This window comes from Carettochelys insculpta, chromosome 26 (assembly GCF_033958435.1).
Source record: "Carettochelys insculpta isolate YL-2023 chromosome 26, ASM3395843v1, whole genome shotgun sequence".
Classification (NCBI taxonomy): Eukaryota; Metazoa; Chordata; order Testudines; family Carettochelyidae; genus Carettochelys; species Carettochelys insculpta.
The window spans coordinates 8,409,994-8,427,825 of NC_134162.1; the positions used below are offsets into that span (position 1 = coordinate 8,409,994).

The window sequence follows — 17,832 nt, forward strand, 5'->3', positions numbered from 1 at the left end:
GCAGTTCAAATCTGGATTCAAGTCATGTGGCTCTGTCCCTGCTCTGCTCCCCCAGTTATTTGCAAATATACACCAATGAGTCAGGAAAATTCATGCACATGCTCAAATATTTAGTCACCGTTAGTGCAATGTTCATGAACCGCTCGTGATTATTCAGGAGTATTTGTAAAAAGTCACAGACATTCCCATTGGCTACTGAGCAACCAGTGAATGAACAGGCAGTCGAGAGTGCCACACAAGCCATTTGCAGGGCGATTCTGCATTGGGACCTCATTCTTCTGGTATTTAAGCACATGCCTGAACGCGGACCCCAACAGGATTTTAGTATGTGCTGAAACGCTTTGCTCTCGGGGAGTGGCCCCTTGGTAAGAAGCTGATAGAGGAGTCTCCCTCCTCTAGCCAATAGTGGGGCAAATATTGGAATGGCCATTCTGTTAAAGACCTGAGAGTTTGTGTCCTGGAGAAAAGAGACTTTAACAACTGTCTACAGAGACAATGTTTGGAACTAATATGCATATTCAAATTGGACACATTAACACGTGGTTTGAACAGAGACAGCAATTACCTGACCCGTTACAAGGACTCTTTTACATACTTTGATGTTTGACCTAACACTTAACTTCCCCACTCCTCACCCCACTCTTCCTGCTCTTCTATCTGATCTGCCAGCCTTGATAACAATTTCTCTGATTGTCAACCTTGGTAACAATTTTTGGACCTCTGTGCTTTATGTATTGAGTCTGTTCTGGTAAGGCTATAGACCTGAAGAGGTGGGTCTGTCCCACAAAAGCTCATCACCTAAGAAATTGTTTTGTTAGTCTTTAAAGTGCTACATGACTGCTTTTTCCTTCTGCAGCCTAACGCTGTACATTGAGGCAGGGTGGGAAAGGGAAAGGAAGGAGACCCTGCAGCATGGGGAGACTGAGTCTATAGAGACCTCAATAACCTCCTGAAAACTCTTTGTGGTATGTGCTGTGGTGTCCGTGTGACTGCTGTTATCTGGGCCGCTACGGGTAGACCCTGAACATTGTAGCAAGACACTCTTCTCTCACACAACAGCATGACAGTCATGGATGCAGATATTGATTTTAATGATTGACTGAAGCACAGGTTACTACTAATTGAAAGGAAGGAAAAAGAGAGCCCAGAGAAAAGTTAGTGCAGAGGATTCGGCCCACAGGGATTGAAAGGAACAGGAGTGTATGGATAAAAGACACAAGCTGCCCAGCCCGGCTCAAGCGATGTTCAGGAGGTCTAGGCAACGGAGGCAAACCCAATCCTGTTGTCGCCCATATCATAGACAGAGTAGTACTGCCTGAGGAAGACGTCGCCCAGGATCCAGAGGGGCTGCCCGTTCTGGGAGGGCAGGTACGTCGGCTCAACCCCGACAGAGCAGTAGCCATTGTTCTGTGAAACAAGAAGGTAGGACCTGATGAGCAAAGCTGTGAAGGGTAGGGACAGCAGCAGCACAAGGTACTCAGTAGGGCAAACAGAGGAAATTGCATCCAAACCTGTGCAAATACCCCTTACGTTCAGCCCCCTCTGGGCTGAATTACAGGCAGAAACAGGCAGCTGCAGAATACAATAGGTAGCTGCAACTCACACAGCTCCATTGCCACCTTCATCGCAGGAACCAGCTCTGACCTGCCCCCCTTACCTGTAAAATGCTCTATCAGCCTCACCTTTGATTTGTTTACTATATTGTCACAGCACCTACTGAGGACTAGGCATATGCCAAACACAGGAGCAGAGATGATCTGTTGAATTATAATCCTAACCTCCAAAGCACTTGCAAACCCTCCCAGCTTGGTGCTGTCCGCAAATGTTACAAGTTGGCTCTCTATGCTATTATTTGATTGGACCACAAATGTGTCTTAAAGGCTCAGAAATCCAAAAGCAAATAAGAAGCAACTGTATGGATTTAAGGAGATTAGGACTTGTAAACAAATTCCATGGTATTTTCAGTTTAACAAATGATTTTTGAGAGGAGCAATACTGCAACTCTCTATGTTTTTATACCACACTTACCATTACTGTATAAAAATGTCTAATTCATATAAACAAAGAGTCAGATTCTCTATTGCATTCCGTGCCTCTATGCTAGTTTACACCAGCTGAAGATCAGGTGCAAAAATCTTTTATCCTTTTTCTGCTGTTTCACCCATTCTTTGCAGCTCCAAGTCCTGTGGTCTGGAACTAACTGATTCTCCATCTCACACCCAATCTCAGCTGGAAACACTCCTTTTGTCTTTTGCCTGTGCCTACTACTTTCTTTTTTTCTCCCTCTTCTATTACTCACTCATGTAAAATTATTCTGAATGCAGTCATTATGTGAAGAATGCTATGCTCAGCAAAGTTACATTGTACTGCATAAAATTTTATTCTATTGGCTTGCATTATAATGTACTTACACTGCAAGGTAATAGAATCCTTGCATTGTGCTAGACTGCTTCACATTGCACTGTTGTATATTATGTTGTGCTACATTAGTCTTTGTCAGTGTTTCTCAACCAGGGGTACACCGAGGTCTTTCACAGGATACATCAACTCATCTAGATATTTGCCTAGTTTTACCACAGGCTCCATAAAAAAACACTACTAAAGTCAGTACAATCTAAAAGTTCATTCAGATAATGACTTGTTTCTACTGCTTCATATGCCTTACAATGAAATGTCATAAGTACACTATTTCTACTCCAATGCATATATTTGCTAATAAGATGGTAGAAAGTCAGTAAGTTTTCAGGAGCTGTCTGCTGGGATGTTTTTGTAAGTAGTTTTTAAGTGAAGTGTAATTAGATGATACGCAAAACAAATCTGATTCCTGAAAAGGATACAGCGGTAAGGAAAGTTTGACTGGTACTCGTTTCAAGACCTCAGATTACTTTAGCACCAGGTTTCTCAATCGGTGGTAGCCATACTCTTAGGTGCACGCGAGGGAAGTCTGTGGGTTCTTATAATTTTTTTTTTTTTTTGAAACGGGGTACTTTATAAAAAAGGCTAAGGAACACTGGTCTATACTGTGGTGTGTTGTACCGTTCTGAATTGCATTGTAGAGCATGATACTGCTCATTTGCTTTGCATCCTGCTATGCAATTTGCATTGCACTGCACTCATGCAGCATAAGAAATATTTCCACCCAATCCCACCACTGACTAAGAACCCTGGCTCTCCCCTGTGCAGATCAGATGATGAAAAGTTGTCAGAGGAGCTTTTCCCTGTGCAAGCCCATAATACGTACGCTGAGGATGTAGGCTGAAGGGGGCAGGGGAAATGAAACTCCATTGATGGTGAAGGAGATGGTGGGCAAGTTCTGGACACTGCTGCAGTCGACCACGTACTGCAAAAGAAAAGGCAATGTCACACATCAGCAGCCTGAACTAGCAGAGAGCTGGGACTCAAGGAGGGACCCCCGAGCACTGACCACAAGGAGGTCCCCCAGCCTGTGCAGCGCACTGAACACTTTCAACACACAGAAAAGCTGATTATCAGTCTTATTCCTCCTGCAGCATCCAGGCATTGGAGGCCCATACTCAGCCCCACCAGTCCCAATGCGCTGTGCTCCTCGGTTCCTTGCATGCCGAGAGCACAGAGCAGTGATTCTCAACCTCTCTTCCATTATGGGCCCCATAGGCAGCTCTCACAATATATATACTACCCAACTGGCCTGGAGGAAGTCACATGGGCCACAGCTATGTGCTGATTGGGCCACAAGCAGCCAGCAGGCCCAATGGTTAAAAAGCACTGGCATACAGAGACCACCAGCAACTTTGCAGTTCATTCGTTCCACCTACCTCGCCATATTCATTCTCCTGAGCACCTACGTCCTGCAGGAAGTCATCCATGAGCTGTTGAGGGATGGTAAGGAGAGCGGTTCCTGTGTCCACAATGGCCTGGCAGCCCTGGCTGCACCAGCCTGTTGCCTGTCCACTGATAGAGAACCTAGCGAGGAGATACGTGCCGCAGGGCTCATGGTGCAAACGTGCGATGCTCTATCTCTGCTGCACACTGAGATGAGCATGAGAGGCTTCCTGTGCACACTCATGGCTTAAGGATCCGTACAAAGCAATGCCAGCCTGCCAGGCTCCAGACCTGGCTCTTGGGCCAAGTTAGGCCTTATGCCTCCCAACCCCGTCGCTGCAATCCCACTGAGCTCAGTGGGGGGAATATGAATCCCAGTAAGGGCAGAATTCCACTCCTTGTTTTAAACCTCTAGACCATGAGTTTTCCTTGCTGGTGGGAGCACAGGCCAACTGACAAGAGGAGATGGGAGCAAAGCAGACAACTGTTCTGGGGTCCAGTAATCCAAAGGGGCCCTGGGCTGCAGACATTGCACTCCAGGCATGCACTGAGTGCTGGCTGCCCTCAGACCCGCCCCTTCTGCCTGAGGCCCCACCCCTTCCAGAGCCAGTCTCCCCCCCCACATCTTGCCCAGTGTCCCACAGAGGCTGCCAGCTCCCCTGCAGCAGCATCAATGAGCTTTATATTGAGGACCATAAAGACCCCCTCCTGAGTTGTGACAGGGTCAGATCCAACCATAGGGCCCCGCATGTTCAATTGCATAGGCCCACCACAGACAATGCATGACTCTAAATCTGGGATCACACACTCAACTCACTCATCAATGGCGATCTGCCAATACAGCTCTTCAGAGACGGGAGCCCAGTAGATCTGCCCAGAATAAAGGTTGCTGTCCACGCCTCCAAAAATGACCTCCCCTCCATACTGAGAGCTGGACTGGCTGGGAGTACAAAAGCAAAGGGTTGGCGACACACAGGAATCTCCGACTGATCTAACGATGATGCTGTATATCCCATGGGAGGAGAGACTCTCAGTGGCTCTCCAGACTTAAAAGGACAGGAAGGCTAATGGCATATTGGGGTGCCTTAGAAGGAGTGTTTCCGGCAGATCTAGAGAAGTTATTATTCCCCTCTATTCGGCACTGGTGAGGCCACATCTGGAGTATTGTGTCCAGTTCTGAGCCCTCCAGTATAGAAGGGTTTGTGGATGCACTGGAGAGGGTCCAGCGGAGGGCAACCAAAATGTTTAGGGAGCTGGAGCACACAACCTACAAGGAGAGGCTGAAGAATTTGGTCTTATTTATTTTGCAGAAGCGATGAGTGAGGGGTAATTTGATAGCAGCCTTCAACTTCCTGAAGGGGGGCTCTAAAGAGGATGGAGAGAAATTGTTCTCAGTGGTGAGGGCTGGCAGAACAAGGCACAGTGGTCCGAATTTACAGAAGGAGAGGTGTAGATTGGATCTTATGAAAAACTATTTCACCAGGTGATTGGTGAAGCACTGGAATGTGTTACCTAGTGAGGTGGTGGAAGGCAGCCCCAGAAAAAGCAAAACCAAGCAAGCTAACACAAACGACACTGGTTACATCAAAAGGGGTGACGTCCTCGTCTAGCATTTCTACAGCTGATAACATTACCTGTGAGAAGAGAAAGGAGACAGAGAGAGAAAGTGAAGAGTAGAGGCAGAGACAAACAGAGGGAAGAAAGATAAGCAAAGTCAAAGCAGGGAGCACAGTGAGACACAGGAGTAAACATGGAGAGACAGAGCCAGTGTGAGCTCTTTGAAGTGTGGACTGACTTTATTTCTTGGCACCAAAATAAGTAGTAGGAGCAATGGATCCATTGATCACTCTGTTACCTGCTCAGATAGAAACTGAAGATTGGCTGAGAAAGCAGGTTTTCCTGCAGCATCCCTTGCAAAACGGTGGTAGCACCTCCTACTGACAGGCTGGGGTAAGCCATCCCCAGAATGCCGTCAAACTCAGCATAAAGAAAGTTGGTGCCGGGCTCATTCTCACTCAGGCCGAACTCCTGATGCGTGACTACGATGTTCTGGAGCTAAAGAGCAGGGGGGAAGAGCGGGGTAGTGGGGGAAAGGGTCATGGTTGCAGCCTGTTTGCAGCTGTGGTGTAGCTGTGGCACTCCTGGGATGAGAGAGAGAAAAGGTGGGTGAGGGGATCTCTTTTACTTGACCAACGTCTGTTGGTGAAAGAGACACGCTTTTGAGCTACACGAGAGCTTTGGATAGGCTGAACACTTCTCTCCCTCCCCAACAGAAGCTGATTTAATACAAGGCCTTACCTCAGCCACCCTCTCGCTAATGCAGCCTTTGAGGTGTGGACAGGCAGAATACCTCTTGGCTGTCATATGACTGAGTGGCCCTTTAAGGGTCCCTTTGTCACCCTTCCCACTAGTGAGGGTGGCACAGGGAGCAAGAACAGCCCTAAAGATGAGGGGAAGCATCCTCAATGGTGACTCCCGCGAGAACCAAGCAACTAAGAAAGGCCTTGGATTAATAGCCACAATACACCCCGGGACCAGTGTCCCCTGTAAGCTGAACACTTGGGCAACCACTCCAAAGAGATCCCAATGCCACCCAGCTGATTAGCAGAGCACCAATGGCTAGGTTGTTCTTCTCCTTGGGGCGCACATTAGCACAAGCCTGGGTGCAAGTAACAAAATTTATTCCTCACATGCCCGGAAAAAAATCCTCACATCAATTGAAACAATGAGGGAACATTGCCTGGGACCTGTTTGCCTCTCACTCACACCAGAACAACTCCAATGAGAGAAGGCAGGCAGGCTCCAGGGGCCTGAGTCAGTTGGCTTTTGCCGGGAAGATCCTACTGGTGCTTAGGCATCTCTAGAGTCACTCGCTCGATACATTGTCATGTCGCGGAAATAACACTGTCACGGTGTCATAGCCGAAAAACCCGCTGAGACTGCCACTGCCATACTGCAAGGAGAAGGTCTGCCCATTGGTTGAGTAGGTGGAGGACTGGCTGGGGCTGAATTTTGCATGGTTGCCTAGAAACAGAATGGAATTGTACCACTACAGGTTGCACCTCCCTCATCCAGCACCCTCAGGACCTGACTGGCCACTAACGAGGGAATTTGCCAGATGAATGGATGTCCCCTGCCTCCAGCCCCCACCAGTCTGCTGCCCCTCCCTGCCAGTGGCTCCTTACCCTGCTGGCCCCCCTGCCTCCAGGCCCCCCACCTCCAGCCCCAGCAGCCCCCTTACGTCTGCCCTGGCCCCTGCTGGGCTGATACTGGCACCAGCCACCAGCCCCAGGCATGGACAGGCTGACAGAAGCCAGCTGCAGCCCCAGCCTTAATCCCAAGAGTGCAGGATCCAGCCCTTTCCAGGCTGCTGGATGCAGCTTCAGCCCCACAGGCACCAGCCCCAGGGACAGAAGCCCTGCCAGGCTCCCCTGCACATGACCACCCCTCATCACTGGGCTTCCACGCAGCAGGGTACCCAGCAACCAGCCGTCCAACAAATAGCCTCCTGGCCCAGGTCTCAGAAAACCCGTTTTGGGAGGTGCAACCTGTAATTGACCTAGAGCCAGCCCAGCTTAACTGTCCCATAGGGAAAGCATGACGCAAGCTTGCAGGGCATTTAAATATGTATTCACATATTCAATGGTTGCAGAAATAGAGGATGGGAGGTAGAGAGCAGAATCCTGAAGATGATTCCCAGGTCTGAGGAGCTGATGTGGAAGCCCTGACTCCTGCATCCTATTTTGGGCTCCATCCCTCTGGTTACCCATCTGTACACTGCAGCTAGAAATGCTTCCTGAGCTCCCAGGAAGTTCCAGGTCAGTCTCATTGATATCTGGAAAATGTGTTGTAATCATTTGGTAAAGGCTCAAAAGACAGGCCAGTCATTCATTATAGGGGCTATTATTTGCAGATCAGCCTTCCAAATCCACTTGGCTGTGGCTATCAGGCTAATGAAAGTTCTGTATTAATTCAGTTTCTCAGGAAATCGAGCTGTCCTGAGGACATGTCTCTGTGCATTAACTGCAGGCTCTAATTACCTTGGAGCAAATTGTTTAACAACTGGCCAGGATGGATTACTCACTGCAAGCCTCGCTCTGGCAATATGTAGAGGGCACCCACAAGTTGGACGAGCCAGTGTCAAAGAGGACCAGGAAGTTCTGGGGCGGGGTTCCAATGCTGATCTCCCCATAGTAGGATGCCTAGAAAGAAATATTTCAATATGAATTTCAATAGAGGCTCTCTCAGAGAGGACAGTGAGCAGGACTGAACTGTGGTGTAAGTTCCCACGCACCCAGAGAGTTACACCAGGAATTACTTTGGTCCCTTGTACATGCTGGAGACCCAGACAGTAATCCCCAAATTAGATCAATGTCCTGTCTCTTTAGAATGGTGACAGACGGCTGAGCACTCATACAGGGAAAGCAAAATGGGAGCTCCTTGGCCAAGTGAACCTGAAAGGTAACAAGAAGCCTGCCAACGATCTTGCAAGTTGCGGATGTCTTTGATATGAGCAATGTCCATTAAAGACAATGTATGCTGTGATGATAGGGCTCATGGAAGAGAGCTTGAGAGTGATTTGTGAAGAAAGAAAGAGATGACTACTTACATCCATATATGCCATTGGTTCATCAGCAACATTGAACTGGTTGAAGCGGTACTTGAGGGCTGGGTCTGCTTTGTGATGCTTCAGGTATTCCACCAACACTCCCTTTTCCTTCATTACCTCTCGGATAGACTTGCATTTCTTGAGCATCACTCTGCACAGAATGAAGAGGCTAGGGACTCAGCAGGGAAATTGTTCATCTGTCAAGCAGTTGTCCACCTAGGAACCCTGAACTTGGGTCCCCCTCTGGGCAGTTATGTTGACACCCTTCAGGCTTTTTAAAGAACGAATTAGGGATTGAGGAGTTGTGGTAACTAACGGTTAGCCAAGACCTAGCACTTACTGCAGACGGAATGTTGTGTTAGCATCATGTCAGGAGCTGATGGTTAATTGTAGAGTTTGCTCTCACTGGCAAAAAATCCTGGTCATCACTAACATAGCATTAGTTACCATGACTCTTTAAGAGTGAGTTCTAACATGACCCAGTCTGCTAGCCATAAAGCCAGGTGTGGCTTTGCTGCATACTCATGCGTTGCTCCAGCTAGTTGGCTCATTAGTGAGAGATGCCAAACACAATCACCACCGTAGCCTCTAAGATACTGAGATACTCACCTCACAAGCCCTTCTGAGAGTTGGAGGCAAACCAGAGCCAGGATGAACCACTTCATAGTGCCGTGTTCCTCCCCCAGTCAGCTCCTATAAGGACTTGTTGGACACCACAGCGAAAGTGAGTTGAAGTCTACCTTTCCAACTTTTATATCTGGGGCAGTGTCCCATGGTGCCCTGCCTGTTTACACTTCAGTTTCCAATATCACTACTTTCACCCAAGGTCAAAACTTTTGTGTGTTTTCTCGTCTTAAATGTGCTGAGAAAGTCCTTTCAGCTCCACTGACCCTCCAGCAAAAGCAAGTATTGCTGATTACAGTAACATGAGACCATTCAGATCTGGTAAGGGGAAGCAAACTTGGTGGTAGATTAGGAAGAAAATTGCAGTGATCAGGGAGTCAAAGACTCGGTTATTTTTATTCATCTCATTCCAAAGTTTCTTTCGGACAACAAAACAGCCATAGGATGGTGGGGTTTTGTTTATAGAATGGAGCAAAACGGATTTTATTTATGAGGACCTTCACTAGGGTTTTAAATATTTAGTACTTGCCCATGCTGTGGGTTGAATTCTGTTCTCATTCACACCAAAGGGAGTCTGGTTTAAACGTTACTGAAGTCAATGGCGTTTCAGCCTGGCTTACACCTCAATCCGAGTATTTAGCTCCTGCAGCTTTTAAAATGTGTAAAGCAAAATACCATTGTATAGTGTTACTGTAAATTTTGTGTAAAGTATGTGTCATGTCTTCGTCCAGGGGTTGGTTTATATATAGGCTAACAACCTACTTCTGTCATTTGCTCATGAAGTTACTTGTTTACCTGAAGTAGGGATAGGGGTATGTACTTTGGTGCTGAAGTTTCCAGATTCAAAATGCAATAGAAGAAACATCTTTGACTTCTGCTGGTCTGGATCCTGATTTGTCTAAACAAGGTTAAAATAAGTTAGAAGCAACATGGGCCATACTTTACAGCCTCTTAGTCAGTCTTCCAAGGCAATCCCACAATGCCATGCAAAGTATGTGCTTCCAAACTAGAAAGCCAACCCAAAGTCAGTCCTCTGATTTCACATTCAGCTAAGGTGACTGACATATGCAATTGGCTGTGCAATGCTTTTCGTGTACATGTGATTTTGAAATTTAGTTATACTTGGGTGCCTAGGTGTATCCAGACAGATATACGAGCATCAGGAATAATATCTTGTCTTGGGTTTCCTTGCATTGTTAATGTCAAATCTGAAGTGAGTCTTACCCATGAAAGCTCATTACCTAATAAATAGAATTGTTAGTCTTTAAGGTGGTACAAGAATGGTTGTTTTTTTTTGGTTTTGGTTTTTTGGGTTTTGTTCTTTTAATCTGGTATAAATAGGTGTGCATACTCTCAGCATGAAGGGGGGTTAATTTAACACATCTTAAGCCAAGTGATGTTATTAAAGGCAGTTTTAGAAATTTTTCTTATCAGTCCCCTATTATTCAGTGCAAGCAAATAGATAACTTTTCTTTGAGTGGATACCTGGACAAAACTTATCAGTCACTAACTGAATAAACAGTAGCAACAGTTCACCTCCACTTTCCAGGTATGTTTAGCTTAAGAAAAAATCCAAGGAATTTTTTTTTTGAGCGAGAGAGAGATCTTATGAACCAGTAAACACCAGGTATGGAGGTTATAGGTTCCAGCAAACCCCTGTGATCCAAGGCACAGCAAAGTGGTAGCTTGCTGTTTTCATCTCTTACTCCCCTCATATTTGTTCCTATCTCCTTTCATTCCCTCTCTCAGCTTGCCCGTCTAAATGCTTAGGATCTTCCATGGCCAGATTTTTAAGGGTTCATTATGAGCATCTAGTTTGACCTCTACCATAACTCAAGCCATAGATGGGTCATCCAATAATTCCTGCATCAATCCCACAAATTCTGTTTGACCTATAGTAGGCCTTTTAGAAAGACATCCTGTCTTGATTTGAAGATTTTGAGCAATGAAGATCCCACTACCTCCCCAGATAAATTGTCCCAATTGTTAATTGCCCTCCAGACACGTGCACCTTATTGCTCATCTGAATTCATCTAGCTTCCAGTCACCTATTGGATTTCTGTTTATGTTGAAGAGCTGACTTGCATCTTTTCCCCAAGATGGTCTCTGCCACCAGAGTACCTCAGCACTCCCCAGATATTCAAAAACGTGACCAGTGATACATAAGCTTAGCTGAAGTGAATGCAGCCCTTGGGATGCCCACCTAACGCAAGTCTCAGAGGGATAGCCATGTTAGTCTGTAACCGCCAAAACAACTTGAAATCCTGTGGCACCTTAGAGACTAACAGTTTTTGGAGCATAAGCTTTCGTGGGCAAAGCCTCGCTTTGTCAGATACATTAATACCTAACGCACACTTTCAGTGGAAAAGTTTGGTCAAGAGAAGAGCAAGAAGTAGAAAGAAAATAAGTACAATGCCTGCTCACCTGGGCAATTCATGAACCATCTCTCTTCTTCAAGCAGGTTTGCCCTATGCCACTATCAGCTGCAGCTGTGTCCTGCTCAGACACCAAGTTAGTGCATCTCTTAAACCAGCTTCCCCAGATGTCTCCAGTGATGAGGCAAGAGAGTCTGTGCAAAGGATTCTAGATACATGTCTGGAAATGGTGGGGAAGTGACTGAATGGAGGAGGTCCGGGGAATGAGAAATACTGACTTTCTGTCTATAGTTGTATCACATATGAAACCCCACTATAGTCATGTGAGATCAAACCTTCAGAACATGGTCATAACAATCACGTTACAAATAAACAGGCTGTTCCTGGTGCCTTCAGCCCATGTTACATCTCTTCAAGGAGTGTGATCAGAGAGCCAAAGTCAGCTTTCGGCTGCACTTGTGTAACACACCAAAGTAGCAGAAGAGCTCTGCTTCCCATTTTGTTACTGATTCACAGTCTAATCTCGGGCAAGTCAATTCCATGTTCTGTCCCCGGTTTTGCCCACTGTAAAATATTTACCTGTTTGCAGGGAAGGGGGGAATTATCTCAGCTTTGAGATCCACAGATGAAAGCCCTTGGTATGTGCAAAGTATTAATAACACCTGCACGTTTCCCCTCAGGTCTTCAGGTTCCTTTAGGGGGAGGATGCAATGTTGCGAAGGCAGACTTGTCAGTAAAGCGTGGCAGACATGGTAGCCTCACCTGGGATGATCGGGGCACCTTCATCCATAGTTATGCTTGTCTCTGAGCAATCTTTACCCCAGATAAGGTGAATAGAGTTCGCAGCTGAGGCTGATATTTTCAAAGGCACGTAATGGAATTAGGAGTCCACATCTTACTGGCTTTCACTGGGTTTGGACATTCAGACCCTTTTACCTGCTTGGAAAATTACACTCTAAATGCATGGGCCCTGACATTTATAGACTGAAAAGCACCGAGGTCTTCACAGCATTAAGATGATAAAAGGATGTTCATTGTCATGTTCTGTCTGCACATCCTACACCTAAGTTATATATCTTTCCACCCTGTGTTTCCTCTCTGCTGGAATACCTCTCCAATTAGCCTGCAAGCTCTGTACAGCTGATGTGCCAGCTCTGACAGGAACTATTAAGCACTGTGCCGTGCCCTGTGATTCCGCATTAGAACAAACAGCCAGCCCATGAGGACTGAGGATGAGTCATAGAGTGAGGCTACCAGTTCAGGTCCAAAGCCAACTTCTCCCAAAATGGGTTAAAACTTTCCTCTCCACAGTCCTTCCCCCAATTCAGGCTCATCTCAGAGTGACTGTTCTGGAGGAATAGTCTGAGAGAGGTCACCGTGTTAGTCTGTGTCTTCACAAAAACCAAAAGGCAATCCTGTAGCACTTCGAAGACTAACAAAATGATTTATTAGGTGATGAGCTTTCGTGGGACAGACCCACTTCTTCAGATCTGGAAATTCTGTAGTCCTGGAGGGAGTTTTTCAAATGACCTTCAGTCAACTCCTAAAATTGTATTTGTCCGTTTTCACCTCTAAGGTTTTGTGTGTGCAAACTGCATGCAAACATGAAAATCAAACACTTTGGTGGGTAGCAGCCTGCGCGGAGCCGGCACACCATAGCAGTTGACGTTTTTCCAGTAGCTCTCCAGCTGATAATCCCAATGCGCTGTGCAAACATTAAGTCAAGTCTCTCCACTCCTCCATGAGGCCGGTCCTCATTTGACAGTAGGCTAAATGAAGAAGCCCTGATAAGCAACGGGTTACATCCTGAAAGGCGCTGAGCACCTGTACCTCTCATTGACTTCAGTGTGAATTCAAGGTATTCAGGTTTAAGATGTGGTTCCCTAAAGTTCACACATGAAGTCTGCTGCAGATCAGGAAACCACAGACCAGTTGTTCTGTATCCCCATCCAGTGCCTCAAACATAAGGTTTCCCCTTCCCCAGCTCCGTTTGTGTGCAAAGATGCAAGGGCCAGACCCTCAGCTGGTGTAAAGTGCCACAGCTCCATGGAAGTTAATGCACGTAGGTTGAGTTACACTACCTGAGGTTCCAACCTTATATTTATGCAGATAGAAACACAGACTAGGATGTTACAGGCTGGATCACAAAAATCCCCTTGGAGTTGTCCCTCCAGTGTGCTGATCAAGCCACTGAAGCCCCCTTCCTGCCCTTTGAGCCTCCACACCACCCTGTCCTGCTGGGCCAGAAGCTGTGGTTCCCCCACCACACCCCCCAACCACACCACTTCAGAGCAGCACAGACACTAAACCAGCTCAGCTTTGAAAGGGCTTGGCTATATGGCCTCTGATAGTACTCAGAAAACCCCATCCCCAAAAGGGACCAAAATCCCAAATAAATTCATCTTACTCGATGTAAACACAGAAAAGGCACATAAAGTCAGCCCTCTTTATCAGTGAAAGAGAGAGATGAACAGTGGTTGCCCCCCCACCAGGGTACCAATTTATTTACATTGGGCTTGATAAACAGAAGTGTTTGTATTAAATATAAAAATTAGAATTTAAGGGACTGCAAATGAAAACAGACAGACCAAAGTAAGTTACAAAGCTAAAATAAACAAAAGACAACTGCTAATTCTAATTCACTACAAATATTTGTGACATGCAAATTCTTACTCCAAACAGCTATTCTCACCTTAGGCCAGTTGATCTTTTTCTAAGCTGGGCCTGGCAGCTTTACTTTCACCCTTTCGCAACAGTTCCTTGTTTCCTGGTTTCTTCATGTGATCTATTTGGGTTGGTAAGGCCGTTTCAAAGGCCAGCTGAAGACAAAGACCTGACTGCTTTCTATTCCTTAAATAGACTTTCCCCTGAGGTGGGAACTCTATTTTGTTTTCTCGTCCCCATGGAAAATTACTAGATTCAAGATGGATTCCAGTACCAGGTGGCATGGTCACATGTATTTCTAGGACCAGTTACAGTTTGGGCTTACAGGAAAGATAAAACCATTCATGGATCATTGGTCTGAACAACTGAACCATTAAGTGCCTAAAGTATCACTCATGGCCCTCATTGCCACAGTTAGAATTAATACCAGTCACACTTCATATTTTTAATTTTACAGAAAAGGACGATGCTCAGTTCCCATTTCAGCACCTAAAGGAAATGGCAGGAGTCTTACCCATCTTCGGTTCAGTCCAGTACCCATTATTCCACCTGAAACTTAGTGCAGATTTTCATAGACTCATAGGTCTGGAAGGAACCTCGAGAGGTCTTGCCATACTCCCTGTCTTTCCTATGCAGTGGAAGTTTGCTCTTGTGCCTTTAATAAGGTCCCTTTGAAAAACTGCCAACTATCTTCAATTGTTTTTCTTCTTAGACTTGCTTCCCATGGGGATCTTACCTACCAACTTCCTGAGTTTGCTAAAGTCTGCCTTCTTGAAATTCGTTTTCTCTGTTTTACTGTTCATTCTCCCTCAGGAATTCTACCATTTTATGACTATTGAAGCTATCTTCCATTTTCAAATGCTCCATCAGTTCCTCCATTTGTTAAAATCACATCTAGAACAGTCTCTGCTCAGTAGCTTTCTTTAGTTTCTGACATAAAAAGTTGTCTCCAATACAGCCATAGAATTTGGACAATCTGGGCCCTTCTGTGTTACTTGCCTTACTGCTGTCTGGATAGTTGAAGTCCCCCATCAGCCCTGAGTCCTGTACTTTGGATGATTTATTTAGTTGTCTAAGGTCTCTGCTACTTTGACAATCTGGTCAGAAATGTATAACAAAGAGGTAAACTTGCTTCTTTACGCTCACCTACTTATGAGTTTGTGTGTCAGGTGACCAGACAGCAAGTGTAAAAAATTGGGGTGGGAGCAGAGGTGTAAAAGACACCTATATAAGAAAAAAAAACACTGTCAGAACTGCCCCTATAAATTTGGAACAGCTGCTCACCCTATTTGTGTGTGAGGGGAAGACTGCGTTACCCACAAATAAACCACAGTTCTTACCCGTCCTTGTGGTGTGTGCGCTCCCAGCCACTGGATCCAGCAACACAGAAGAGGGGCCTTTTGAAGAGCTTCAGCTGCTGGCACTTTCACTCACAGGGCAGGAAACAGGACTCATTGGTGGACATTTCCTGACCCACTAAAGGCACTGGGCAGGCTTTATGAATAGGTCAGGAGGACAAAGATACAGACATGGCAGAGGTGAAAGGGCTAAAGCTGCTCCCTGCTGTCAGCGCAGTCACCAGCGTCACCTACATAGGCCAATGCTTCTGGAGCAGGGCCACAAGCACAGACTGGTGGGCTACCATTGCTGTGCTGACCTCAGATGTCCAGTAATGGAGCCAGAACTTGTTTGTGCAGAAATCTACATTTCTGGAACACTGGGAGCATCTTGGGGTATATATCTCATGGAGCTGGAAGGGACCTTGGGAGGTCATTGGGTCCAGTCCCCTGCCCTCTTGGCAGGACCAAGCACTGTTCTTGACAGATTTATTTTAATCACTTTGTCCCAAATCTGTAAATGGCCTCCTCAAGGACTGAGCTCACAACCCTGGGTTTAGTAGGCCAATGCTCAAACCACTGAGCTGTGCTTCACCCAAGCACAGTGATACACGCAAGGGGGCAGACATGACAGTCCGGAAACAGGTTGCTATAACTAACTGGAAGCAAAAAAGCAAACAAGGAATCCTGTAGCAACTTAAAGTTTAACACTTATTTATTAGGTAATGAGCTTTTGTGGGTAAGACCCACTTCATCCCTCCAAGACTACAGAAGTCAATTTATGATAGTAAAGTTCACGATAGGACTCTAGGGATCAAGTGTGGGTCAGAGACAGTGTTCCCTGTAAGCTGAGCACTTGGGCAGCCACCCAAGAGAGAATCAGGTGTCACCCAGCTGATTAGCAGAGAGCCCACAGCAGCCTGTGCTTCTGTTTGTGGTGCACAACGGCACATGCCTCAGTGCACACACAAAATTTATTCCACCCATGGAGGGAAAAACTTAGAGGGACCCCTGGTCAGAGCCCAGGCTCACACTGCAGTGTAGAAATACACTAAGTGCCCAGCTTTTTTGAAAGTCTGGCTCAGAGCGGATAACGGGGTACACTTACAGGGCAATAAACCCCCCTGCCCCAGGCATCCCACAGCTGGTGTGGCTCAGCTGATTGAGGTTTGTGGGGTTTAGGCACTGAGAACCCATGAGTGAAGAGGGTGTCAGAGGCCAGGATCCAGCTGAAACCTGAAACTTTACCCTGTTTGCAGCCCTGCAGCTCCAGCCCCAGCCCCAGCCAGCAGAGCTGGGCTGGGAGGCTTGGAGTTCTGTAGTGTTTTTACTGTAGTGCAGATAGACTGAAAGAGGCTAGCTTGTTCTTTATACCCGGTGAGGTAGTCTGTGTGCCATCCTAAGGCTGTGGGCAAGTCAGGGGACTGACACATTTGTGGGGCCCTGGCCAAGGTGTGGAAGGGTGGCTCCATGCTCTGGGAAGGGCTGTGGCCTCAGAAAAAGGGGACTGGGAGCTTGCTGCTTTATACCTAGTAATCATCGGAGGTGTAGCCGAGTTAGTCTGTATCTTCAAAAGCAACAAGAAGTCTTGCGGCACTTATAGACTAACATATTTTGGAGCATCAGCTTTGGTGGGCAAAGACCCACTTCACCAGATGCACCTGACGAAGCAGGTTTTTGCCCACTAAAGTTTATGCTGGATCCTGGCCTCTGACACCTCTGATGCATCTAATGAAGTGGGTCTTTGCCCACGAAAGCTTATGCTCCAAAATATCTGTTAGTTTATAAGGTGCCACAGGACTTCTCTACTCAGTAAGTAGCTTGTGTGCCTCCCTATGGCTGTGAGACCCACAAACCAACAGCTGGGCTCAGGGGGCCGACAGACTTGCTGGGCCTCAGGACAAAGTGGGAAAGGTGGTTTTATGCTCCCAGAAGGGCACCAGGCCTCAGGTGCAAGGAGCGGGGATGACAGCAGCCAGCCCTCACCACCACTTGGTGTGTGCCACACCGGCCCCCCACCACCACTCATCTGCCCTCAGAGCTGCCTGGAGCATGACATGCGGTGCTCCTGTGGCAAGCTGAAAAGCCCAGAGCTCCAGCCACCACCACTCCTGAGGGAGCAGCAGCTGGGAACTCCAGGCCCTTTTGAACCATCGGGTCCTTGGGCAACGTCCCCTTTGACACACACACGCCATGGCAGGCCTGGCCGGGCAGCAAATTCCAAAGACGATGCAGGACAATTTGATTCACTGCAGTTTATTTGTAAGCAAACATTTGGAGAGCACCAATTGGTGCAGGCAAGCCAGGGAAAAGCTCAGGAAGGTACAGTAAGGAGGACACAATCTGTCCATATGAACTTTATTCCCTCGGCATCCAGGGGAGGGGAAGGGCTTTATGCGGTTCAGGCGGATAAGCTGCTCGT

The 17,832-nt window shown here is 46.8% G+C and overlaps 1 protein-coding gene across 1 annotated transcript; it reads right to left on the minus strand.

Moving 5' to 3' along the window:
- Positions 1-1,080: 1,080 nt before the first annotated feature.
- Positions 1,081-9,075, minus strand: PGC (progastricsin). The gene is made up of 9 exons (XM_074977268.1): positions 9,020-9,075; positions 8,411-8,561; positions 7,886-8,003; positions 6,707-6,825; positions 5,657-5,856; positions 4,619-4,741; positions 3,795-3,942; positions 3,242-3,340; positions 1,081-1,407 (listed from the first exon to the last, which is right to left on the minus strand). Exons 1-9 carry the CDS (start codon positions 9,073-9,075, stop codon positions 1,255-1,257), a joined length of 1,167 nt encoding a protein of 388 aa, XP_074833369.1. The 3' UTR covers positions 1,081-1,254.
- Positions 9,076-17,832: the final 8,757 nt, after the last annotated feature.

What these genes read in the sequence shown, in the direction of transcription:
- PGC (XM_074977268.1), bottom strand. Translation starts at nt 9,075, where the DNA reads ATGAAGTGGTTCATCCTGGCTCTGGTTTGCCTCCAACTCTCAGAAGGG. An exon ending in AGGAGAATGAATATGGCGAG is followed by an intron (nt 3,341 to 3,794) that starts GTAGGTGGAACG and finishes TTTCTTTTGCAG; the next exon opens with TACGTGGTCGACTGCAGCAG. An exon ending in CTTCAGCCTACATCCTCAGC is followed by an intron (nt 1,408 to 3,241) that starts GTACGTATTATG and finishes CTTGTTTCACAG; the next exon opens with AACAATGGCTACTGCTCTGT.